The sequence below is a fragment of the Somniosus microcephalus genome, chromosome 11 (assembly GCF_052327205.1).
Source record: "Somniosus microcephalus isolate GS21.2 chromosome 11, FLI_Smic_1.0, whole genome shotgun sequence".
NCBI lineage: Eukaryota > Metazoa > Chordata > Chondrichthyes > Squaliformes > Somniosidae > Somniosus > Somniosus microcephalus.
Window position 1 is genome coordinate 183,884,317 of NC_140997.1, and position 27,593 is coordinate 183,911,909.

At 41.3% G+C, this 27,593-nt stretch overlaps 1 protein-coding gene across 8 annotated transcripts in view; it reads left to right on the forward strand.

Moving 5' to 3' along the window:
* The window catches only part of magi1b (membrane associated guanylate kinase, WW and PDZ domain containing 1b), a 532,630-nt gene that overhangs the window by 428,607 nt on the left and 76,430 nt on the right, over positions 1 to 27,593 (forward strand). For 6 of the 8 annotated variants that reach the window (XM_086001489.1, XM_086001492.1, XM_086001484.1 and 3 more), the window contains exons 4-7: positions 4,838 to 5,041; positions 8,002 to 8,206; positions 15,384 to 15,466; positions 16,764 to 16,799. In XM_086001489.1, the coding sequence (XP_085857615.1) occupies positions 4,838 to 5,041; positions 8,002 to 8,206; positions 15,384 to 15,466; positions 16,764 to 16,799 (528 nt within the window). The remainder of the gene's footprint in view (positions 1 to 4,837; positions 5,042 to 8,001; positions 8,207 to 15,383; positions 15,467 to 16,763; positions 16,800 to 27,593) is intronic. The other 2 variants (XM_086001488.1, XM_086001490.1) reach the window with 1 other exon arrangement.

Sequence of the window (27,593 nt, forward strand, 5' to 3'; positions counted from 1 at the left end):
TGCGGCCAGGTCCTCCTGACGACATCCCTGCTTGTGCCCTCTTGTGCAATGTGCAACCAGGCTGTGTTGGTCTCCTGGGGAGGTCTCTTCCACCCATCGGAATGAAAGAGAACCACTCTGCGTGTTGTGACTCCCTCCATAAGCATATGGAGGGAGTCATGGGAGAGCCTGGGTGCAGCTGTGCACCTTTTGTGCAGTGCTTGTCAGTGTTTGCAGCACCTCAATGCTGCAGAACACTGACAGCACAAATGGCAAAATGATTGTGGACATAGTCCCTTTAAGGACACCGAATCAAATGACATCATCAGACCTGCTTCGTATTAATTGGCCGGGAGCCTCGCAGGGTGGGCTTAACAAGCCCAATCAATGGAAAATGTTGTTTGAGGCCGGGATCGAGACAGATGTGGGGTCCCCAAACACCACAGACGTCGCCCGTCACGGACCCGCCCAGGTTGGAAAAATCCAGCCCTAGGTGTGAGGTTGGTCTTGGAAGGAAAACAAAATGTTCCAAATTTTGTTGTAGAAGTTAGGCTTGAAAACAATCCCCAATTCTCTCACAAACATACCATATGACACTTACTGACTCCTTAAGAAAATTAGGTCAAAATATCACCATACACAAGAAAAGGCAGAAAAATCTTACCTGATAATCTTTTCATGTGACAGATTTATATCTCGTGCAATTTCATAACCTGGACTTTGTATCTAGCAAGGAATACATTTTAAAAAATGTTATAAAAATATAAATGATATTTAAATGCTGTAGTTACAGAATTCAGACATAGTATATGCCTGTACCTTTTGCGAAAATGTAATAGTGTACTTTCATTCTTATCGAAACTAAAAGTAGGCATGAAGCAAAGCAATTTTAAACTCAGGGTTACTAAGGATTTGGACTGTACTCAGAATTCCAGTATTCTGTTGGTGTTTAATCAGCAGCTGGTTGAGAAATGTTAATAATGAATTAATGAAGGCAAGTGGGTTCATGTGTTAGCTCCCACCTCTCATGAAGGCAGTGGCTCATACTGGGGTATGGTTCCATGGGCAGCAGCATGCCTCCTTTACATTACCCTTTCGGCTATACTTCACGCTTGTTCCTGAACAGAATGTATCAGCAGGTGATTTGACCTTGGAAGCAACTGAGCAAAATGTGATATTGGCCTCGCTGGAACACTTCCATCAGGGATAGCTATTAGGAATGGGAACTAAGTTCATAGAAACATGGAAACATAGAAGATAGGAGCAGGAGTAGGCCATTCGGCCCCTCGAGCCTGCTCCGCCATTCAATGCGATCATGGCTGATCATCCAAATTCAGTACCCTGTCCCTGCCTTCTCCCCATATCCCTTGATCCCTTTAGCCTTAAGAAATATATCCAACTCCTTCTTGAATATATTTAATGAACTGGCCTCCACTGCCCTCTGTGGCAGAGAATTCCACAGGTTCACCACTCTCTGGGGAAGAAATTCCTCCTCATTTCAGTCCTAAATGGCTTACCCCTTATCCTTAGACTGTGACCCCTGGTTCTGGACTCCCCGGCCATCAGAAACATCCTTCCTGCATCTAGTCTGTCCAGGCCTGACAGAATTTTATAGGTTTCGATGAGATCCCCTCTCAATCTTCTAAACTCCAGTGAGTATAAGCCCAATCGACACAATCTCTCCTCGTACATCATTCCTGCCATCCCAGGTATCAGCCTGGTGAATCTTCGCTGCACTCCTTCCATGGCAAGAACGTCCTTCCTCAGGTAAGGCGACCAAAACTGCACACAATACTCCAGGTGCGGTCTCACCAAGGCCCTGTACAACTGCAGTAAGACATCCTTGTTCCTGTACTCGAACCCTCTTGCTATGAAGGCCAACATACCATTTGCCTTCTTAACCGCCTGCTGCACCTGCATGCTTACCTTCAGCGACTGGTGCACAAGAACACCCAGGTCTCTTTGCACTTCCCCTTCTCCCAATCTATTGCCATTCAAATAATAATCTGCCTTCCTGTTTTTGCCACCAAAGTGGATAACCTCACATTTATCCACATTATAGTGCATTTGCCATGTTTCTGCCCAATCACCCAACCTGTCCAAATCATACTGGAGTTTCACGACATCCTCCTCAAAGCATACCCTCCCACCCAGCTTTGTGTCATCTGCAAATTTGGAGATATTACATCCAATTCCCTCATCCAGATCATTAATATATATTGTGAACAGCTGGGGTCCTAGGACCGATCCTTGCGGTACCCCACTAGTCACTGCCTGCCACTCGGAAAAAGACCCATTTATTCCAACTCTTTGCTTTCTATCCGCCAACCAGTTCTCTATCCAAGTCAATACCTTGCCCCCAATCCCATGTGCCTTAATTTTGCACGCTAATCTCTTATGCGGGACCTTATCGAAAGCCTCCTGAAAGTCCAAATGCACCATATCCACTGGTTCTCCCTTATCTATTTTACCGGTTACATCCTCAAAAAATTCCAGTAGATTAGTCAAGCATGATTTATCTTTTGTAAATCCATGTTGACTTTGTCCGATCCTGTCACTGCTTTCCAAGTGCTCTGCGATTACATCTTTTATAATGGACTCTAGCATTTTCCCCACTACCGATGTCAGGCTTACCGGTCTATAATTCCCCGCTTTTTCTCTCACCTTTTTTGAATAGTGGGGTAACATTAGCTACCCTCCAATCCATGGGTACTGTTCCAGAGTCTATCGAGTTCTGGAAGATGACCAGCAATGCATCTACTATTTCTAGGGCCACTTCCTTAAGTACCCTAGGATGTAGATTATCAGGCCCTGGGGATTTATCGGCCTTCAGTCCCATCAATTTTCCTAACGCCATTTCCCTACAAATACTGATTTCTTTCAGTTCCACCCTTTCATCAGACCCTATGTTCCCCGGCATCTCTGGGAGGTTATTTGTGTCCTCCTTTGTTCAGTTTCCCTCCCACTCTTTAGGCTGAAGCTGCTGCTTTCCAATTTCTATTCTCATCACCTTGCTAACTGAGACTGGCTAACTTGGCATCGAGCAGATCTGGAACCAGGTGTGTATTAGGCTGGGTGGGCTGATGAGCGTTTGTTTTACTTCCCCTATCTCAAAGTCGTCTCAGGCATTGCACCATTCTTCTTCCACGATAAGGACTGTCGATACCTTAAGCTTGTTTGTGGGATGTACGTGAGAGAAGTTACTACATTATAGGACAGCACATCCTTTTAAGCTTCAGCCGCTTCTTATCTGCCTCAAAGATCTGTCCAAATATGCCAACTCCTGACAGGAGCTTTTGTCAACAAGATTAAGAGCAGTGGAGTCAGCCTTTTTGGCATATTAGAATCTGGGAAAGGGCTAGTGGTAGAAAAGCATTCATAAAGCTGTTTTAATCTAAGGTAATATGCTTGTTTACTAGTGGCAAATTTAGTTTGTTTTTCCAGAACATTTATACTGTTCAATGCAAATAGAGGCAACAGAGTTTTTGCTTGAACTGTTCTCCAGTGATTTGATATCCTTTTAGGGTTTTATTTTGAATTTTGTCTTTTTGGCAAGCAATACAAATAAACAATATTTTTTATTTTGGTTGTATCACTGTCTTCAACTATATAAATAACTACCTGATAAGTTAATTAAATGAATAGAATGGTACAGTTATGATGCTGCCATATTCCGTGATTATTATAAACCATCTCCACAGGGCCAGTGCCAGGCTCCATTATCTTTGAAGTCCCAGGAATGTCATCCATGAACATGCCACAGTCTTCCACAAGGCCGCCTTCTCACTAACTACAACACCTCCAGGGCAACTGTCACCATCGCTGAGGATGCAACCTTCCTCTCCCAAAGACGCCACCAACATTTACAAGGACATTGCCATATTCCACAAATCTAGCCAGCCACCTCCTGAGGCTGATGCAATGATCCCTGAGGATATTGGTCACAGGGAAGCTGTCACCTTTGTTTGAGCTGCTGCCAGCTTTCTTGGATACAACTGTCACCTTTGCACCCTGAAGGCACTGACATTGTGCATAAATTGACTTGTTTCTTGCTCCATCCCCATGCCCCCCCCCCTCCTCCAGCAGACATTAGTTGTGCAAAGGATGGGTCCAATTGTTGGGCATCATCTAATTGATATCAGCTTCACAGTTCTATATATCCTACCTAAATTTCCTTATACATCACCTTGGATCAATATGGGTTTCTAAATGTTTTCCTACCTCCAACCCCTCTCTCGATTCTAAGACTCTAACAAGGCTGACACAACAGGTCCTAATCCTGTTGACAAAAGCTCCTGTCAAGAGCTGGAATTAGCCCCAAACAAAGGTTGTTTTTCAATTGCAGTGCACGAAGGAGTAAACGCAGTGGCAGAATACCTTGAGCATTAGATAGACGAGGGGCTCAAAGTCTTTGAGATTAAAATTCCTTGCACACAGAACATATCTGACTGGGCTTTTGATGTTGTGCACTTTAATTCTTTGAAAAATATTAAAAACTGAAAATGTGTGAGTGTTCATCACAGAATATGTCGATATTATTTTTTTTTAAGAGTGCAAAATTGCAGATCAAAATATTGTACTGTCTGAAGAAATGAAGTGTAAGATTTTTGTGGAAACCAGAGAGGACAATGCAGATGCTAAATGAGTGAGCAGCAAATATTGCAAAGTAAATGAATGTATGGTTCTTTTAATACATGTGGATGCTGAAAGCTGAACAAAGATGGTGTCCCTTTGATTAAAAGAAGGAAAGAATATGTCTTTCAAAGCTATTCAGAGGAAAACAATTAATGCGAGCTCAGCTTTTAACAAATTATCTCCATTTCTGAATTTAACATGGAAATTTGTTCCTGTTGCCTAGGTAACTATTATGGAACACCCAAACCTCCAAGCCAGCCACTCAGCGAGCAAGTAATTACCAGTGATGCTTTGCGAGGTCCTCAGTCTGGCTCAAAGCCGACTCCAAAACGAAGCAAGTCATACAATGATATGCAAAACGCTGGAATAGAGCAACCAGAAAATGAAGATGATGAGGAAAACCCTGAAATGAACAGTAGTTTTACAGGTAAACTGACGGCTTCCTGGAGATCTCATCACCCAGCCTAACAAAAATGTGTAAAACAAAATTGTAGTAATGGACAATTCCATGCATTAGAGCTTGTTTTGACAGATTTAGAACAAGATGGAAAGAAGACATAAATTATGGTTTATTTTGAAATCTGCAGTACATTGCTAAAACATATTGTAGAACCAATTATGAGAGACGGTACGATAGCATAATGGTTACGTTACTGGGCTAGTAATCTAGAGACCGGGACTAATTACCTTAAGTTCAAATCCCACCACGACAGCTGAGGAATTTAAATTCAGTTAATTAAATAAATCTGGAATTAAAAAGCTACCGGATTGTCATAAAAACCCATTTAGGGAAGGAAATCTGCCGTCCTTACCCGGTCTGACCTATATGAGACACAGGTTGACTATTAACTGCCCTCTGAAATAGCCTAGCAAGCCACTTAGTTGTACCAAACCTTCACCTCACTGCAGCGATTTAAGAAGGCCACCATCTTCTCAAGGGCAATTAGGGATGGGCAATAAATGCTGGCCTTTCCAGCGACGCCCACATCCCGTGAATGAATTAAAAAAAACTATCATAGAAAGATAAAAACAGATTGTACAGTTATCAGCTTGGTAGTCTTCTCACTTCTGACTTCAGGAATTGGGCGCAAACTAACGTCTAGATTTGCCATTGCACCATTACCTCCATAGTTTCCCCAGAGGACCTGTCCTTGATCCCCACCTTTTCCTCACCTACAGGCTGCCCCTTGGCAACATCATCTGCAGACATGGGGTCAGCTTTCACATGATGGCACCCTACTTTCCCATTGCTTCTGTGCTGTCAGACTGCTTGTTCAACATCCAGTCTCGCATGAGCTGCAATTTTTTCCAACTAAACATTGGTAAAACCCAAAGCCATTGTCTTCAGCCCCTGTCACAAATTCCGTACCCTTGCCACTGGTCCCAGTCCCTTCCCCGGCAACTGTCTCAGGCTCAACCAGACAGGCTGGCAACCTTGGCATCCTCTGAACCCATATCCTCTCCATCACAAAGATCCTGCCTCTGCTACTGCCACTGCCTTACCTCATCTAGTGCTGAAACTTCTATCCATGCTTTAGTCACCTCGGGCTTGACTATTCCAATACTCTCCTGCCTATCCTCCAACCTCTATAAACTTCAGCTCAGCCAAACCTCTACTGTCTCTATCTGATCCCACACCAGGTCCTGCTCACCCAGTCCTCCAAAGTCTCAGATTTAAAATTCTCGTATTTATTTTTAAATCCCTTCATGGCCTCACCCTTACCTATCTCTGTAACCTCCTCCAGCCTTATAACCCCCCTGAACTCTCCATTCCTCAAACGTCTGGCCTCTTTTTAATCTCCCCACCATTTCACTGCACCATTGGTGGCCATGCCTTCAGCCACCTAGGCCCCCCCGTCGTCTGAAATTCCCTGTCTAAACCCTTTCACTTCGCCATCTCTCTCCTCCTTTAAGACCCTCCTTAAAATCCACTTGTTCAACCAGGAATTTGGTCATCTCCTCCTAATATCGCCGCCTTTGGCTAGGCGTTAGTTTTTTTCTTTACGCTTCTATGAAGCAAATTGGGACATTTTCCTATGTTAAACGCACTATATAAATGCGAGTTGTTGTAGATTTGTACATATAATCCAGGCTGATACTCCACTGTAGTATTGAGCGACTTCTCCATTTTCAGAATGCTGTCCTTCAGATGAGATGTCAGACTGAGTCCTTTTCTGCCTATTCCAGTGATTTGAGTGCATGTTAAAATCCCATAGCACTTTTTGAAGGAGCACAAAGTCTACATTCCTCAACCAACACACCAAATAACAGATTTATCAGTCGTTTATCTTATTGTTGTTTGTGGAACCTTGCTGCAAACAAAATGGCTACTGTGTGTGTACATAACAACAGACACTGCATTTTAAAGTTATTTACTGTAACATGAAGTGCTTTGAGATATTTTTGAGACATGTGATAAGGTGCTAAATCAATATACGTCTTTTTTTTCCCCTTTCAATGATAAGTAAAGATCAGCATTCCTGATGGCTTAATTTTTCATAAACATATCTTTAATTGTCAAGACTGAGAGTACATTACATAATCATTTGGCAGTATAACTGCATTGCAGCACACGATGTGCTCTATCTACTAAATTAAGTAATCAATTGTGTATATATGTAAATCAGGGAACCTGCTGCCAATGCTGTTGGCCAAGCTAAAGAGTACAGAGGCATTTAAAATAATCTCTTTGTAAATAAGATGAGAATTATGACTATTTTAATAGGAGACATTGCAATCAATAAAAGTTTTTATTTGAGTTCCATGTTGTGTACTTTCTTCTGGGGAATTGTTTTTCAAAGGGATGGTCTAAGTATTTCAGAATATAAATATTAGGGAAGGTATTTATCCACAGTAATCTCTGTTGCAATGAATGTTTCCTGAAATTTAATTTGGGAATGCAGATGAGTTGTTGAATACCACATACTCACCAATCACTGGACAAAATGGAGGTCTCTGGTGAATGTCCTGGCACATCTCCCTCACCCTGTCTGTGCTGCTTTGTTGAGAAGAATTTTTTTTACCTCTGATGATATAATGTATCACCTACAAATTCAGAGGTTCTTCTGTGAATTAACTCTCAGACTGTTGATTTGTTTAATGCATTTAAGTGATTACCTGGGGCTGTTTGTTAATGCATTTGAATGAAAATGGAAAAATGTTTTTGGCAAGTTCAATATTATGGACTTTGTTCATAGATGCCATTTAGAATATATATTCTTTTCAAATGGGTTTTTTTGCACTTGAAAATTGAACATTTACTGTGTTTTTAGTCTGCTAAAATATTAACTGCCCAGTCACATGACCCGCAAATACTTTAGTATTCCAGAAGTAAACAGTAGGAATGAGGGTTTTTTCTGACTTTAATATTCGGCTGGTTGTTTTTAGATTCTAGTGAACAAGACGAGCAAAACACACAAGCCCCCAAAGAAGCGGCACCTCTGTACAACAACCTCAACAGCTCCAATACCCATAGCACAGAGCTGCCTCAGCAACCAGTACAGAACTCAGATCACACAATAGACGACCTTGGCCCTTTGCCTGACAACTTGGAAATGGCATTTACTGAAAATGGAGAAGTCTACTTTATCGAGTGAGTAGTTTCCTTTTTATTGAAACCTTATTTAGTGGTTTGCAATGTGTGAGTCATAAATCTATGAAGAATTATAGATTTTGTTCATTGAAGATCAGAACTACTTTGGTGACTTGGAAAAAAAATTAAGCACATTTGCATTGGTAATGAAATGGTTTTTCCATGCACCTTCTCATGGCATGATGGAGAGCAGCATCAGCAGACACCTTGAAGCAATACATCCCAACAACAACAAGAACTTGCATTTATAAACCGCCTTTAATGTTGTAAAATGTCGCAAGGCACTTCACAGGAGCGTTATCCAACAAAATTTGACACTGGAGATATTTAAACAGCTTACTCAAAGAGTTAGGTTTTAAAAAGTGTCTTAAAGGAGGAGGGAGAGGCAGAAGGGCAGAGAGGTTTAGGGTGTGAATTCCAGAGCTTAGGACCTTGGCAGCTGAAGGCGAAGGAAATAGGGAATGCACAAGAGGCCAGAATTGGAGGAACGCAGAGTTCTCGGAGGGTTGGAGGAGGTGACAGAGATGGGAGGAGCGAGGTCGTGAAGGGATTTGAACATAAGGTAAACAATTTTAAATCTGAGGCTTTGTTGGACTGGGAGCCATTCTAGGTCAGCGAGCACAGGGGTGCTCTCATGAATACAGCATGATGCAGGATTATCCTTAGGGAGGAAGAAAACAAAAGTAAAAAAAAAAAAAAAATTGGGTGGAGCACGGTTATTAATTGGTTAATTTGATCATAGAAGATAGGAGCAGGAGTAGGCCATTCGGCCCCTCGAGCCTGCTCCGCCATTCAGTGCGATCATGGCTGATCATCCAAATTCAGTACCCGGTCCCTGCTTTCTCCCCATACCCCTTGATCCCTTTAGCCTTGAGAAATATTTCCAACTCCTTCTTGAATATATTTAATGAATTGGTTTTACTGCCTTCTGGGTGAAGAAATTCCTCCTCATTTCTGTCCTAAATGGCCTACCCCTTATCATTAGACTGTGACCCCTGGTTCTGGACTCCCCGACCATCGGGAACATCCTTCCAGCATCTAGTCTGACTAGTCCTGTTAGAATTTTATAAGTTTCGATGAGATCCCCTCTCATTCTTCTAAACTCCAGCGAGTACAAGCCCAATCGATCCAATCTCTTCTCGTACGTCATTCCTGCCATCCCAGGTATCAGCCTGGTGAATCTTCGCTGAACTCCCTCCATGGCAAGAACATCCTTCCTCAGATAAGGCGACCAAAACTGCACACAATACTCAAGATGTGGTCTCACCAAGGCCTTGTACAACTGCAGCAAGACATCCTTGTTCCTGTACTCAAACCCATTCGCTACGAAGGCCAACATACCATTTGCCGCCTTAACCGCCTGCTGCACCTGCATGCTTACCTTCAGCGACTGGTGCACAAGGACACCCAGGTCTCGTTGCACTTCCCCTTCTCCCAATCTATTGCCATTCAGATAATAATCTGCCTTCCTGTTTTTGCTACCAAAGTGGATAACCTCACATTTAACCACGTTATATTGCATCTGCCATGCTTCTGCCCAATCACCCAACCTGTCCAAATCATTCTGGAGTTTCTCGGCATCCTCCTCACGGCACACACGCCCACCCAGCTATGTGTCGTCTGCAAATTTGGAGATATTACATCTAGTTCCCTTGTCTAGATCATTAATGTATATTGTGAATAGCTGGGGTCCAAGGACCGATCCCTGCGGTACCCCACTAGTCACTGCCTGCCACTCGGAAAAGGACCCATTTTTTCCAACTCTTTGCTTTCTGTCTGCCAACCAGTTCTCTATCCAAGTCAGTACATTGCCCCAATCCCATGTGCCTTAATTTTACACGCTAATCTCTTATGCTGGACCTTATCGAAAGCCTTCTGAAAGTCCAAATACACCACATCCACTGGTTCTCCCTTATCTATTTTACCAGTTACATCCTCAAAAAATTCCAGTAGATTAGTCAAGCACGATTTACCCTTTGTAAATCCATGTTGACTTTGTCCGATCCTGTCACTGTTTTCCAAGTGCTCTGCTATTACATCTTTAATAATGGACTCTAGCATTTTCCCCACTACCGATGTCAGGCTTACGGTCTGTAATTCCCCATTTTCTCTCTACCACCTTTTTTGAATAGTGGGGTAACATTAGCTACCCTAATGGGTACTGTTCCAGATTCCATCGAATGTTGGAAGATGATCAGCAATGCATCTACTATTTCTAGGGCCACTTCCTTAAGTACCCTAGGATGTAGATTATCAGGCCCTGGGGATTTATCGGCCTTCAATCCTATCAATTTCCTTAACACCATTTCCCTACAAATACTGATTTCTTTCAGTTCCTCCCTTTCATCAGACCCTATGTTCCCTGACATCTCTGGGAGGTTATTTGTGTCCTCCTTTGTGAAGACAGAACCAAAATATATATTTAATTGGTCTGCCATTTCTTTGTTCCCCGTTATAAATTCCCCTGATTCTGACTGCAAGGGACCAACGCTTGACTTCACCAATCTTTTTCTCTTCACATATCTATAAAAGCTTTTACAGTCAGTTTTTATGTTCCCTGAAAGCTTACTCTCATATTCTATTTTCCCCATCTTAATTAATACCTTTGTCCTCCTTTGTTGAATCCTAAACTGCTCCCAATCCTCAGGTTTACAGCTTTTTCTGGCCAATTTATATGTCCTCTCCTTGGATCTTATGCTATCCCTAATTTCCCTTGTTAGCCACGGTTGAGTCACCTTTTTTGTTTTATTTTTATGCCAAACTGGGATGAACAAATTCTGTAGTTCATCCATGCGGTCTTTGAATGTTTGCCATTGACTATCCACCGTCAACCCTTTGAGTGACATTCCCCAATCAATCCTACCCAATGTGCACCTCAGACCATCGTAGTTTCCTTTATTTAAATTCAGGACCCCAGTCTCTGAGTCAGCAACTTCATTCTCCATCTTAATGAAGAATTCTATCATATTATGATCGCTCCGACCCAAGGGGCCTCGTACAACAAGATTGTTAATTAATCATTTCTCGTTACATAATACCCAGTCTAAGATGGCCTGATCTCTGGTTGGTTCCTCGACATATTGGTCCAGGAAACCATCCCGTAAACACTCCAGGAATTCCTCCTCCACAATATTGTTACTAATTTGGTTAACCAATTTATATGTCTTATAAATCCAACTGTCTTAATTGTTGATTCAATTTAAGACGTTAGCAACAGAACTCCTTTCCACACTCTGCTTTGCTATTTGTATGAGCATAGGAACTCAATTCATAATTTTTTCACCTTGCTTAATCTGGATAGATTCCTCACTCTCCCACTGTTTCAAAGTCATTATTATTCCTATTAGTTCACACTTTCTGTTCAATTCATACGCAACCGAAGAAGTTTGGCTCGGTGACAGTGTCTTGGCTCGGTGGCAGCACTCTTGCCCCTGAGTCAGAAGATTGTGGGTTCAAGACCCATTCCAGAGCCTTGAATCTAGGCTGGCAATTCATTGCGGCACTGAAAATGTTCTGCACTGGCGGAGGTGTCGTCTTTTGGATGAGACGTTAAACCAAGTATCTGTCAGCCCTCTTAGATGGACGTAAAAGATCCCCTGACACTATTCGACGAAGTGCAGGGGCATTCTCCCTGATATCCTGGACCGTACATAGCCCGCAACCAACATCACTTTAAAAAAAAACACATTATTTCATTGCTGTTTTTGGGACCTTGCTGTGTGCAAATTGACTCCCACCATTTCCCTACATTACAACAGTAACTACACTTTAGAAATGTAAAATTAGGTGTAAAGCGCTTTGGGACATCCTGAGGTTATGAAAGTGCTATATAAATGCATGTTCTTTCTTTTAAACTTGTAATCAAGATACTCTTTATTAAAAAAAAAAAAAAAAAAAATTATCTGTGTATCTAAACCTTTCTTAACTACTGCCTTCTTCAGGATCTACATTTCTGAATCATCACAAGCTGAGTTCAATATTTAAATCTTTACATATTTGATATAAAGCTACGGTGACCCACATAGAAGTTATACTGTGGGATACAAGTGTTTGAATGTTTAATACATTTGTCTGAAATTTCTCTCCCTGCTATTTTAGTGGAGCTGTTAACCTAGTTATAGTTAAATATTTGTATTCTGTCTATGAGGAACATATTGTTGATTAAGAAGACAGTTCTTTTACCTCTAGGCTGAAATCCATCCAGCTGGATGAAAGTCTCCCCTCTTAGGTTGTAAGTCTGTTATGTGAAAAGTGCCCAGAACTAGGAACAAGTCCACAGTAAAAAAAAAAAAAAAAGTCCATGATTTAATCCTAAATTGTCATTTTTATTCAAAAACATCACCGGGATGGTGTGTGTGTGGGAATTGGATGCTTTATTTCAAATCTGTAAGGATCCTTTTTTGAGAATGAGAGCGTGGAGGGTGCTTTACTCTGCTTCAGACCGTGGCCTGATGAGGATAAAAAGTGTAAAAGTATTCCCTCTCTGTAGCTTGATGAATAGAAACTTTACCAACTGCTTTGCATAGAAGAGTGGCAGAAAGAGAGATGCATGACAATTTAATTTGATATTTAATTGTCATTTTAGTTGATCGATTTTCAAAATCTGCAGATTTGTTTTGTTTCCTGTTTGCAGGGAGCCATGTTTACACTGGGAGCCTCCAAAAGCTTACTTTGTGATACGTGGTGTTTCTCATTGAACTTGTGTGATTGGGCTTGTCTGTTAACACAGCGATCCTGAAATGTTTGGCGCAGGCAGTAATTCTCCTCCACAGTTCACTTTTTTTTCTATTTTTTTGTTGTTAACATGCCGCCATTGTGATGATTATATGACATTAGACATAGTATTCAAGTAGTGCATGACATCACATCACCAGGGAATAGTGGAATGTTAAATTTTTTCCCTATAAATGTGCACGTGCCCGATTTCTGATCTCAGCTGTGGTCCTGGTGCAGGTGCCAAATGAACGTTAAACATTTCAGGTAGACAGAATAAAAGTCGCAAAACAGGGTGGACCAAGAGCAGCATTTCATTTATTTTGATTAAAAATTAATGAGTGTTGCATGTTATTGACTCTTGTTGCCAGAAACATATTGAAAATCTATTTGACAAATAAGTAAAATTAATTTGTGGCAAATCACAGGTCTCATCGTAAATCTGACTGATAGCCACAATCGAATGCACCCAAATCCACAAACCGCACATGTAGATGTTGAAGTAGCCAAATCATTGCTAACTGTAGAAAAATGCATAAGAATTAAAATGACAGTCCACAGCTTATACTTTCAGAAGGAGTACACCTTTTTAAAAAAAAGTTATGATCTTTACATGGCACTAATGCTTTAGAGAACTAAATTCAACAATTACCTTTATTTATGCATTGTCCATGTAGGTTAAAGATATCGGGATCAATGTTGAGTTTTGGGCGACCAACCTACGGAGTGTGCTGGCTGGTTGCCCGCACTTGAAGCGAAGAAGCGACAGTGATTTTGAGCCATGACCTCATTAATATCGGCCACCGAGCTGTGGGCTCCAAATGGATGTCCTGATGCAGCTGGTCAGGTTGAGGCCTACCAATATCTGAGGCCCAGAGGCGCACTCCTGCTCTACCTGGCCCCACAAAAATATCAAACTTATCGTGACTGAGCCCCATCTCCTCAATCGCCTGTGAAAATGATATGAGCTTTGACCATTTCTAACCTAAAATGGCAATCAGGGCCCTAAGACCACAATTTGCATATTGAACGGGGCCTACAGCCTGAAAGAGGCAGGTGCTTCAGCCGGCTAATGGTCGCCCCTTTTAATTGTCAGGGTTTATGCGATGGTAAGGCTACTGGCCCCATTTTGAGGCCATTACTGTCCCATTAACACCTACTGACACAAGTTGAAATCAACCCCACCTAATAGAAGAATCCATCCTTGAGCCCCTTTTTGGATCTCTGATTGCCTCCTTTTCATAAAGAAATCAGACTGCATCTCCTGGAAAGTCAATGTTCTTACTTTTTCAATAATGAAGCTAATAAGCTCGTATTCTGTGTCATGATCCGCATCCAATTCTGCTGGAAACTTATACTGCAGGATCCGAAACAACTGTGAATTTCTGTGTAAAAGTTTAAGAGATTGAGACCCCCTCAACTGGATGAAAACTGTTTTCTATTTTGGTCTTTGGGCCATTCGCATGTTGTCCATCTGACACTCCAGAAATGGACCATACATTTACAACCACTCGGCCCACTCTACTCCTGGAATCTCTGCCCTAAATGTGTTGCTGGGCTGGGGACTCTCCCTTGTGCCACTTCCTTCAAAAAGGAGTGTTGCAGGCTCCAGTTCTGGTTGCATTTTGCTTGTATGTTCCTTGTGTAAGTTGACTTGATACTCTACATCTATTCCTATTCTCCTCTGTTTGAATTCTATAACTTGTCAGTGCAACAGGTTTAGGTTCTAGTTTCTGGATGAGAATTTTCACTATTTGAAAAATCATCAGTGCGCTTTTGTTGTTCAAATCATTCATTCCACTTTGCTCATTACCCTTCTAATTTGAGATTTTCCTTTCAGGCTCCTGTTGACATTTGTCAGAGTCATGTCTCCTTGAACTCAATTTGCTTTTCTGTTTTGAAATTGGCTCAGTTACAAGTTAGAGTAACTGCTGTCTGTTTTTTCTGGTCTGTTCGCTGCCTTTTTAAATCTGCTAGGATTCTTTTCGGAGGGTTTCTTGATCCACCTGCAGTAGTATCTCAAAGCAAACCTCCTCCTTCCCTCAGAAGATCAGTGTTTCGGATGCCAGTGCCTTGAAATAGCTGTGTTAAAAGTTTCTCCTGTTCATTTGCTTCTGTGAGATTGACTAATTGTGTGATAAGAGGCTATTCAGTTAACTGGCCTGGGATTGAACATTTTATCTCCTTAAGAGCAGCTTCCAGTCAAGCTCATTCAGAGGATGTTGTTTAAATTATTTTGCCTTTTCACAATGTAGAATTTGCAGTATGATGTACCATTGACCATTGTATTCAACCTGCTATAGATGCACCTAGTTTAAAAGATCAATAAAATCTATTGAGGTACTATTTTGAAAAATAATATTGAACAGTAGCTGTTGACACAGGATTCAATACTATAACTAAAGCTCTCGTGAGATTCTGGCTAATGTGTGTGAATACTTATGTACATTGTGCTACTTCACAGCCATAATACAAAGACCACATCATGGCTTGACCCAAGGTGCCTGAGCAAGCAGCCAAAACCGCTGGAAGAATGTGAGGATGATGGTAAGTGTGTGAAATGTGCCGATTCTTGCAACTTAAAAGCATTCATTTTGTTCTTCAGAAAGGTTTGAAGTTGCAATGAAGCACAATTTATTTGCTGACAGAAATATGCTCTTAAATGCCTTTTTTGGAGCAATCCACTTATAATTAGCTGCTCCAAAACATCAATGGCTCCACTTAAATACTTAATGGAATGTCACTCCAGGTTACAAATTTCATTAACTAAGCTGGTTGTGCACCTTCAGTTTTAAAGATTGCTTTGCAGTCCAAGAGTTTCATTGCAATGTTTATTTATGCTGTTGTTTGTAAAGATATTTGGTCCTATCAAACCACTCACCACTTCCAAAACCAGTCAGTGTTCTTGGAAAATGAATAGAAATTCTCAGATGTGAAAGGTCGCAGATCAGCCATGACCTCATTGAATGGCGGAACAGGATCAAGGGACTGAATGGCCTGCTCCTGTTCCTCTGTTCCTAAAGCTTTGAACGTTTCTGGGCCTATATTAACACAAATAATTTGAAACTTTCAGTTTTTGGTGATTATGCCTCATCAAAATGATTTTTAAAAGATCTCTAATTCTGTTGAAACTATTGTCCCTGTTTAGAATGTTAGCTTTAATTTGATCTTTAAATGAGTTACTGCCCTTTGACTGACTTAATGACTTCGGAAATATAGCTGCATGAAATATATATAGCATTTTGGTTGTGTTCTCAGTTCGGCCTTTCCTCTTGGAATTCCTTTCTTGGATTATGTCTGTGCTGTTCATTTATTTAAAGCTACAGTGCGCTGTTCATTTATTTAAAGCTATAGTATCCTGGTTGCTCTCTTCATTTGGTAACCTGCCATCATTTACAAACCTCATCTTAATTATGGAGGTCTTTTGTATTTGCTTACATAAGCAAAAATAAATTATTAAAGAAAATAGTGGGCTTTTAAAAAAAAAAAAAACAATTGATGCCAACTACAGAGTTTAAAGCATTCAAAAAGATTATTGAAATATTTGTAAAATAATAAATTTGTTTTTTATATTATATGTCTGTTCCTTTTAAGCCATTTGCACAGGACAACCCGAAATGGATACAGTAAAACTTAAATGGTGTGGAATGCTAGACATCTTTTCGAAAATCTGGGATTTTGTGGGTTGCTTTTGTGTTTCCCTGTTTGTTTTTTAAATAACTGTGTGGGTGAAGCTATTGCTGTTGGGAGTGGGGTCTCTGGTTGTTGGTATAACTCTGATTGTAGCTAAATTATTTTCTGTTGCTTTCTTCTGCCCTTGCTTGGTGCACTTGCCTTGGAGAAGAAGGGGTACATACAGAGGAACTGGACAGTGAAATAGGTAACTCACCATATAGCATGACGTGCAGTAACTCATGTTTCAACAAATATTATCAAATTGTTAATACTCATTTTTTCTCAGTGTTTTAATTATTATTGTGATGAAAGAGAATCCATGCTCCTGTTAGTTGACTCGATGTTTGTATTTAACTGGAAGCTCTGTCCTTATAGCAAAGCAATCTCTGTGTAATTTTAGACCAGTCTGACCTGCTGTAATCAATGGTTATTGATCAGAAAAGATACAAGATGCATCAATGTGGTTACTGTGGTTGCTGAGATTAGTCTAAGGGTGCAACATTAAAATTTCTCAAAGTAAAAGGCCAGCATCAACAATGAACAATCTATGGGTTTGTATAACGTGCGTGTGTGAACATATATTCAAAATCAGATGTTCTAATTTGAATCATTTACAGTTAGGAAATACACACTCTATATAGAAGAGCTGTGTATTTTGGAACAGCCGCCTCCTTTAAATATCTGACAGAATTGTCTTTGTAGAAAATTTTGAACCTGAAAATTTGGCTATCACAAATGAATGATACTATATTACTCAAGAGTGCATATTTGGAGTGCCTCTTATTCCATCAAATGCTGGTAATTTCTTGCAGTCTCACCTAAACGTAGACTGCTGGTGCGAGCTTTGTGAGCTGCTCAGAGCGTAGCGACATTCAACAAAGGTTGTACCAAGCTGAGCTTAGAAGTTCATTACCATCTAAATTATAAAAACCTTCAGCAAGGTGCTGTTCAGACAAATGTGTCACTCCAGGCAATGTAGTATAGTAATTAACGGGATGAAAAACATAGATAACTGGAGCAATGGATCCTTTTTTGTTTATGCAATAATGTGTTGAAATTAATGCACTCACATTTTTTCTATTTCTGTTTCATTTAATACTAATGGGTGCAGCACATTTACATCCGTTGCTTTTTTCCCCAAGTGTGTGCACAGGTGGCAAGACCTGCAGAGTAAGTGTTCAAATCTCCTGTCTTTTTTAAACCATTTTGGTGAAGTCCTCACATGATCAAAGCCTTTTTTTCATGCCCCACATAAAAACACATTCAGATTGAACCTTTTGTTCCATAACACAACGTCAAGAGGGGGAGCTATACACAAATAGAAATCAAACCGGTCAGTGTTTTCTTTCATTTGACCTCTAAACAGGGAGGGGAAATCGATTCCTGGGCATATGCTTGTGTAACATCCTGATTCCAGCTGGTGTCGTCCCTCCCTCCCCCCCTCCCACCCTGTGGTGGAGGACAAAGAACAGAATAGAAATTAGAACAAACCCTGTTTTGTGCTTGCTCCAGGTACAAATGCACATTGACGAAGAAATCTAATTTGCATCCAAAAAGTAATAAAGTAAATTGGGAATGTTTTGCTTTCATAAATTACTTCTAAAATCTGCTTTATATAGAATTCCATTGTATATACAGTACAGCAACGGGCCATTCGGCCCAACTAGTCTATGCCAGTGTTTGTGCTCCAGTCAAGCCTGTTTATAATCAATACATCAATTTCTAATTTTTTTGGAAAAATATGGTTTATAGTTGTGACTCAATTATTTTGACTTTTACTGATAGTGGCACAAATGTAAAGCAACATAAGAAAAACTAGCTAGCTATAGGTATATAGAGCTTACAGATGTCTGCATGTCCTCCATTGGAACTGAAGCAGGTATCATCAAACTCCGAGCATTGTTCATTGCTGGGAGGCCATTGCAAAAGTGGTACTCGAGGGTTAATAAAGCATGACATTGTCTGCCAGATGTATTTCATTTATTGTTTGACAAAAAAACTGCCATGTCATTGTATTTGATGCATCTACAGTCTTGAGGGCATGTAGGGAAGAATAGAGAATGGCCTGGGAAGAGCGGTCTTATGCATTTCCTCTGTCATTAGTAGAGTTGAAGAGCTATTGAATATACCATGACCGGCAGAGGTGTATATTTATATATATATATACACACACAATATACTTACACATCCATATATATACACACACATATATACATACATATGATATATATACTTAAAATTTGATGATTTTCAAATATTTATTCCATACCCCTTGTATTTAATAAACTTATAAACTGATCGTAGGTCATGGCCAGTGTCTGATGATAGATAAATAAGGGAAGTAAATTGGGGACTTGTCAGACACATTACCCAGAGATCATACCTATCAGAATAACACAAAAGGAATGTGTTCCTTGGCTTATTTTCTGTTAAAACCATGGGCATAAATGGAACTCAATGTAAATTTTTAAAACTAAAAATAGGATGAAAGTGAGGCAGAATATTGAGGATTTGAGTTGTATAGCAAATAATTACATTACCAAAGATGCAACGTTCTTTGAAAACAGCGGCTACGAATCATTATTTCTGTTTTTGTGGCTGCAGGGGCCATGGCAATCGATTGGCCTGGATCCTGTGTTCTCTGGTGGAGGTTTGATTGCCAGAGGAATAGTGTTTAACCACATAATTTTTTTTTCTGAATCTTGGTGAAGGGAAGACAGCTTAAACCATGAACAATGTTCTGAGAAATAGTCACGTTAAAATTATATTTTGTGGTCTGAATGATGCAAGTTACTTTCTTCAGAACTCATATACACCACAATTTAACCATGTAATATTAGAAGACTTGTTTATTTAAACAGGACTAGGTGGTGCAGTGTGATAGTATACTGTCTTATGACCTCTGGACCCTAGATTTAAATCCAGTCCAAACTGAGGGAATGAAAATCTTCTCCCTCTCTCCACTGGTTTTAATGGTCCTGTGTGAAATGAGCAATGATGCCTACCATACAAAGCCATTGCTAATTTGGCACTGTATTGCTGATCTCACTCAGAGAACCCACAAACGATGGCAGACGTGGAAATAGAAGAATATCTATAGAATGTAATAAGTGTACAGTCAAGAGGTTGGTGCCGAGGCACATTTTTGGATTGGAGTTGATGCTGACTGGGGAGTACCCGAACTGCAGCTGCGCAGCACTGATATCCGCTAACATCCTTCACCTTTGTGAACACAAAAGATTGCCCAGAAAAGATTTGTAAAAACCTGATCAGTTGCTATGGGAATTTTACTGCTCCAAGATGTCGCACGAGTCACAAAAATTAACGAGAAAATGTCAAATGATGCAGGGTGATCTTTTCGAGAGGGGAGGTCAGGATTACCAGAACAGATACCGGGTTTTAATACACACACAGCAAGTGAATTGCAGAACACCGTACAGTAAAAATAGAAAATGCCGATCACATCAAGGGCCTTTGACACAGTTTTCAAGTTTGACCCATTTTTAAAATATGGGCCACTGCAGCTTCGCTGAGAAAAAAACCTAGAATATTCTTCCAAGAAAAAAAAATCCTCCTCTTAGACTGCTGGTGTCTGGGCCAGAATCTGTCTGCAAAGATCTGGTCACATGTCTTTTGTTCAGTCTTTCTTTATTTCAAAGCTCAGTATTTGTGGAAATTGAGAGTATTTGAAGATTTTTTGGACTAGGGTTATTACGGAAAATACTATCATCATTATTGATGCATTCAATTTCTTTCAGTACCTGCTTGAGAGCCAGTATGTTTTTGTTCCAATACGGAGAATAATGATGATTTGACAATCCTATGTATCTTTCGGTATATTTTTAACCATCATCCTCGGAGGATAGGTAACGTATATACATAGATATATGTCCGCATGCCCGATACGAGACTCCCAAAACAAGCGCTATACTCGGAGCTCCGAGAGAGAGAGAGAGCCCCAGGTGGGCAGAGAAAACGCTTCAAAGACACCCTCAAAGCCTCCTTGAAAAAGTGCAACATCCCCACTGACACCTGGGAATCCCTGGCCCAAGACCGCAGAAAGTGGAGGAGAAGCATCTGGGAAGGTGCCAAACACCTCGAGTCTCTTCGCCAGGAGCAAGCAGAAGCCAAGTGCAAACAGCGGAAGGAGCGCACGTCAACCCAAGCACCCCACCCACCCGCCCCTTCAACCACCGCCTGCCCCACCTGTGACGGAGACTGTAGGTCCCACATTGGACTCATCAGTCACCTAAGAACTCATTTTTAGTGTGGAAGCAAGTCATCCTCGGTTCCGAGGGACTGCCTAAGAGAGAGAGAGAGATACATAAATAAATTAATAGATTTTTAAAATATAAAATTCAGAAGAGTATTTTAAAATGAACATCGATGCACTGATTCCGTGGTCTGTGATAGGTCTGTTTGACGCTGAACACCCGCCCCTGTTGGACTGAGCCTTTGGCTTAGTGATAGCATTCCCTCCTCTGAGTCAGGAGGTGCAGAGTTCAAACCCCGCTCCAGACAGTCCTGGCGAGTGGAGACTGGAGTTCCAGCTCTGAATTCTGGGTTGACATCTCGTGGGATACTCGTGCCCGGTGGGTGTGGCTACCCCCTCCTCTCCCCCATCACCGTACGGGTTGCGGGAGCCCATAAAACCCTCCCGTCATATGGGACTCGGCACCCTATCAGTTGGCATAAAGATGGCAGTGGCCATAGAAGGAGGGTTCACGTTGCGGCCTGCCAGACTGTCGATCACCCCACGAATCTTTCCACTACTTCACATTGTTCTCTGAAGGATACGAAAACAAAACCCATCTGTTCTTCAGAAAGAAAACTCACCTTGTTGCAGGAAAGAAATCTCTCTTTTATTCTATCTATATTTATACAGGAGTCGGCTCATTGATTCTAGCTGTAGTGAATTATCGTAAACAGTAAATGGTGGTGTCTTTGCCTTTGTTTTACTGTCCACAGTATCATCTTCAGAAAAACACTCAGGATTCTAGGCTTTTCCCTTTTCTTCAGCTCTGTGCTTACTTTTTGAGGTTATTTGTACCTATTTCTGAATTAGTTTTGTCTCCTTAGACATAAAAAAGAATTACCTGTACAATATTAGTTCATTTATCTTTGTCTAAATCTACAAATGGATAGAACTTGTTTTAGAGTGTGCCCAGCCTGAGGAAAAATAAATTATTAAGTGCTTTTATTCAAACGTTTACAATGCACTACCCTGCCCACCTCCCCAAATCATATCCTCACCTGACTGTCTCAGCCATGGCTCAGTGGTAGCACTCTCGCCTCTGAGTCAGAAGGTTGTGGGTTCAAGTCCCTCTCCAGAGACTTGAGCACAAGAATTTAGGCGGACTGAGGGAGCGCTGCACTGTCGAAGATGCTGTCTTTCGGATGAGACTTCTCCCCAGTGTCCTGGCCAATATTTATCCCTCATTCAACATCACTAAAAAAAACAGATTATCTGGTCATTATCGCATTGCGGTTTGTGGGACCTTGCTGTACGCAAATTGGTTGCCTACATTGGTTTTCCTACATTATAACAGTGACTACACTTCAAAAGTACGTAATTAAAGCATTTTGGGACGTCCTGAGATCATGAAAGGCGCTATATAAATGCAAGTCTTTCTTTCTGACATCTATACGTGGCACTTTCCGGCTAGGGTCATCCGAATATTTTTTCACTGGCCAATGAGAGCAAATGTAGCATTTCAGCATTGTATAATTGTCAATTAGAAAAGCTTTAATTCAGGGCCATGACCCATATAAAATAACAACTTGCTTTTATATCACACTTCTGTTTTGATTTCTTTTTGGGTTCAATAAAGACTCATTTCTGAAAGAGAATGTTGTTTAATCTAAAGTCTTGTTCAAGACTTTCTACAGCTTTTTACAGAACACACTATGCTGTGATGCATCTAGAATGAAACTGAAAGTAAAACTCCTCTGGACTGCTTGTCTCTCACATGACCTCTGCTGGTCAGGCACAAGTAATCAAAAACACAGACAAATATGCTGTAAGGCATAAGTAATCAAACACAGACAAATATCATCACTATTTGCTGATATCATTACATCTCCCTTTTTTAAAACAAAAGTATTTTACTTTTAACTAACAACATTTAATGAACTTACATTATCATTATCATGATCAAGGTTTTTTACCCTTGCTTTGTGTGTTCACATGAAATATGTCAATACACTAGAACTTGAAGAAAGAATAAGATAACATTACTTCCTTCTTTAACAATAGTCCTTAAATTTGCTCAATGAGTCTCTCAGGAGGCTTCACGTGTCTTGAGGATTTTCTGATTGATTGTCCTTGAATCTGAGTTGTTGCCTCAGATGATTGGTTCTCAGCTGTGTGATCAGGTTGTTCACCAGTATCAGTCTCTTGACCTGCTGTGGCTGGTCCCATGAGAAGATCTCGATGATTTCTTCTCAGAACAGCACCCTCATCTGTCTGAATGGTGTATGATCTTGGTTGAACTTCACTCAGGACAGTTCCCTTCTGAGTCCATGTGTTTGTTTTGTCTTTCAACCTTACTTGGTCACCAGTGTGGAGTTCAGGTAGGTTTTGTGTTCCTCTGTCATAGTAGTACTTTTGCTTTTCTTTCTGTTGCTCTTTGAACTTCCTCACTTTCTCCCCCTCTTTTGTTTTCAGGAGGTTCTCCGGGATGGGTAGGTTTGACCTTAGCCGACGTCCCATCAGGAGTTGGGCTGGTGACATACCACACTCGAGCGGCGTTGTGCGGTATACAAGCATGCTTTGGTAGAAGTCAGTTCCACTGTCTTTTGCCTTGTACATCAGTCTTTTCACTGTCTGGACCGATTTTTCCACTAGTCCATTGGACTGTGGATAGTGAGGACTTGACGTTGTGTGGACAAAGTCCCACTCTTTGGCAAAGTGTCAGAAATTTGCATTGTTAAACTGGGGTCCGTTGTCTGTGAAGACCTCGCTTGCCACGCCATGTCTGGAGAATATGGCTTTCCTACTTCTTATCACAGCTTCTGCAGTGGTGGTGTACAGTCTACAAACCTCTGGATACAGGGAGTAATAGTCTGTGATGACAAGATAGTCCTTCCCTTGACATACGAATAGGTCAGCGCCTACCTTCTGGTAAGGTCTGTCTGGCGCTGGGTGTGGCTTTAGTGGTTCTACCGGATTGCTTGCTCGATATTTCAGGCATATTGTGCAGTTTGACACCTCATTTGTCACATCTTGGTTGATTCGTGGCCAGTACATCACCTCTCGTGCTCTTTTCTTACACTTTTCGATTCCCAGATGTCCTCCATGGATCTTTTTTAGCATCTCTCTTCTCAGACTCTTTGGGATAACTATTTTACTTCCTTTGTAGATGATGTCTTCGACCACTGATAGTTCCGCCCTGCAGTTCCAGTACTCTGCTATATCAGGTGAGCAGTCTTGCTTCATGTTGGGCCATCCATCCAAGATGCTTTTTCTCAGTCGTCTCATTGTTTCATCTTTGTTTGTCTCAGTCTTTATGAGCTCCATTTTTGCATCTGCTATGGGCAGTGCACTTGTGATCATGTCCACGTAGGCGTTCACTTTTTCATCCATTGTGGTGTTTGCGGGCTCACTTGGGTCAACAGCTCTGGACAACGTGTCTGCTGTATACATCAGCTTACCCGGTGTGTATGCAACATTCAGTGTATAGCGTTGCAGCCTGATCATCATTCTTTGTATTCTAAGCGGACAGCTATTCAGTGGCTTTTGGAACAATGCAATCAAGGGCTTATGGTCAGTCTCTACACTGATTGCTTGTCCTGCCACAAACTGGTGAAATCTTTCACAGGCGTATGTGATGCTGAGCAGCTCCTTTTCTATTTGAGCATATCGCGTCTCCGCGTCTGTCGTTGAGCGCAATGCATATGCAATAGGTTGCCAGTAGTCATATTGTTGCAGAAGAACGGCACCGAGCCCACTCTGTGATGCATCTGATGATATCTTGATGGGTCTCGCTGGGTCATAAAACCTCAGAACTGGTTCCTCTGTGAGCAGTTTCTTTAGATCGCTCCATGACTTCTCATGCTCATGATTCCATTCCCATTCTATGTTCTTTTCAGTTAGTCTTCTCAGTGGCGCTATTTTTTCTGAGAGGTTGGATATGAATTTACCCATGTAGTTGATCATTCCATTAAACCTCTGCACGTCCTTTTTGCATTGTGGCCTTGGCATATTCTCAATGGCGGACACCTTTCTGGGATCTGGTCTGATGCCCTCACTGCTAAGGGTATCTCCCACGAATGTCAGTTCTGTCACCCCGAGCTGGCATTTCTCTCTATTCAGCTTCAGGTTTGTTTTCCTTGTTGCTTCCAGCACTTTTTTCAGTCTCTCGTCATGCTCAGTTCTCGTGGTTCCCCATACTATGATGTCATCCATTGATGTATCAACTCCCTCCAGGTGCTCATAGATCATATGGATAGTCTTGTGATACACTTCAGGAGCTGAGGCAATGCCAAATGGTAACCTTAGGAATCTGTATCTGCCAAATGGAGTGTTGAACGTGCACAATCTTGAACTTGCTTCGTCCAGCTTCATCTGCCAAAATCCTGAGGACGCATCTAACTTGCTGAAATATTTTGCATTTGCAAACTGTGCCATGATTTCCTCACGTGTAGGTAGCTTGAAGTGCTCTCTATTGCTCTGTTTAGATCTCTTGGATCCAGGCAAATTCTGAGCTTTCCATTCTTTTTGTCCACTACGACGAGGGAACTCACCCACTCAGTTGGCTCATCTATCTTCTGAATCACGTTCAGGCTTTCCATCCTGTCCAACTCTGCCTTCAGTTGCTTTTGAAGAGCAAACGGAACTTTTCTGCATGGATGTATGACCGGTGTCATACTTTTATCTACTCTGATCGTGTGTTCTCCTGGAATGCAGCCTAGACCCTTAAATAGGTCTTTGTACTCTTTCATGAGTTCATCATAGACTGTCTCTCCTTCGCTTTCCACAACGAGGACTCTCTTTACCAGGTTCAGTCTCTCACAGGCTTTTAACCCTAGTATGGCTTGCACATCCTTTGGCACCACGATTAATACTAGCGTGTGCTCTCTGTCCTTGTGTGTTACTTTGACAATGCATTTTCCTTTCACTGGTATATCAGTACCTGAGTATCCGGTCACTTTCACTTGTATTCCATGTAACTTTGGTCTGGGTCTAATTCTCTTAAAATCGGTCTCTGATATCACATTAACTTGTGCTCCAGTATCCAATTTAAATGGAATGTGTATGTCATTCACTTTTAGTGTCAACATCCAGTCTCTTTCTTTTTTGTTTTCAGACACAACATCTACATTGAATTCCTCTATCTCGCTTTCATCTACTGTATGGACCTTGCTTTGTTGCGCTTGGTTCTTACAGCAACGGGCATAATGGTTGTTTTTGTTGTATCTATTGCATGTTTTACCATATGCTGGACACTTTCTTGGTGGATGCTGTGTACCGCTTCGACTACATGACTTCCGATTGTCCCTTTCATTTTCGTTTGCTGGCCACGTCACATTTTTCACATTGGCGCTCTCTTTGTTAAACAGTTTGTATCCGTTCTTTCTCACTGCATCCACGTTGCAGCTACTGTCACTGAACAGCTCCTTTGCCTGCAACTTCACAGTCTCTGTAGCCCTACACAGTGCTATGGCTTTTCCCAGGTCTAGATCTTGCTCTCTTAGCAGTCTTTCCCTTAGACCATTATCTGGAATTCCACACACCAGTCTGTCTTTTATCAGCGAGTCTGTGAGTCCCCCAAATTCACACGATTTGCTTCGGTTTCTCAGTTCAGTCACATACTGATCAATAGTCTCGCCGATTTTCTGTACACATTTGAAAAATTTGTGCCTCTCAAAGGTCACGTTGCGTTTAGGTATGCAGTAGGCCTCAAACTGTTCCATTATTTTATCTAGCTTCATTTTGTCTCCATCATCGGCAAATATGAAATTATTAGATACCTCCAGCGCTGCATCACCCACGACATGTAAGAACAGTGACGATTTCTGTTTATTACTTTTCTTGTCAGCTCCGATTGCCGCTAAATACAACTCTAAACGTTGTTTGAACCTTCTCCAATTTTCAGCCACATTACCTGACAATTGAAGCGTCGCCGGTGGGTGTAAACCTTCCATTTTTCACTTCGTTAGCTATTCTCTAATGGTAAGCAACGATGTTCTCTTCTGGCTTGCTAATCTGTGGAGAGCTGATTTCGCTTACTTGCCACAACTGCTTTCACTGTCCCATCGAGTTGCTAACTTCAGATTTTTTCTCTTTCAGCCACTTCTGACATCATGTTTTGATTTCTTTTTGGGTTCAATAAAGACTCATTTCTGAAAGAGAATGTTGTTTAATCTAAAGTCTTGTTCAAGACTTTCTACAGCTTTTTACAGAACACACTATGCTGTGATGCATCTAGAATGAAACTGAAAGTAAAACTCCTCTGGACTGCTTGTCTCTCACATGACCTCTGCTGGTCAGGCACAAGTAATCAAAAACACAGACAAATATGCTGTAAGGCATAAGTAATCAAACACAGACAAATATCATCACTATTTGCTGATATCATTACAACTTCTAACACAAGTAAATGTCTCGAAGCACTTCATAAATAAGCATAAAGAAAATGAATGCTGAGTCAAGAAGGAAGGGTGACTGAAAGCTTGGGCCCAGAGTTGTATCTTGAAGGGAGTTCTAAACTGGGAGAGAGAGAGAGATGTGGAGGTTTTAGGAGGGAGCTGCAAGATTAGGACAAAGGTGACTGGAAAACTTTGCCACCGGGTAGGGAGGGGGCAACGGGAAGGGTGGGGGTGCATAAAAGGGCAGAGTCAGAGGAATGAAGTGTTCAGAAGAGGATATAGGGCCAAAGAGATACAGCATCACAAGGCCACGGAGGGAGTTCTCGAAGAAGACAAAAAGTTTGAATATAATATAAGATACTTTTCAAAATAAAAGATGGAAGTGAAATCCTGGCTTTGTTCACTTTAG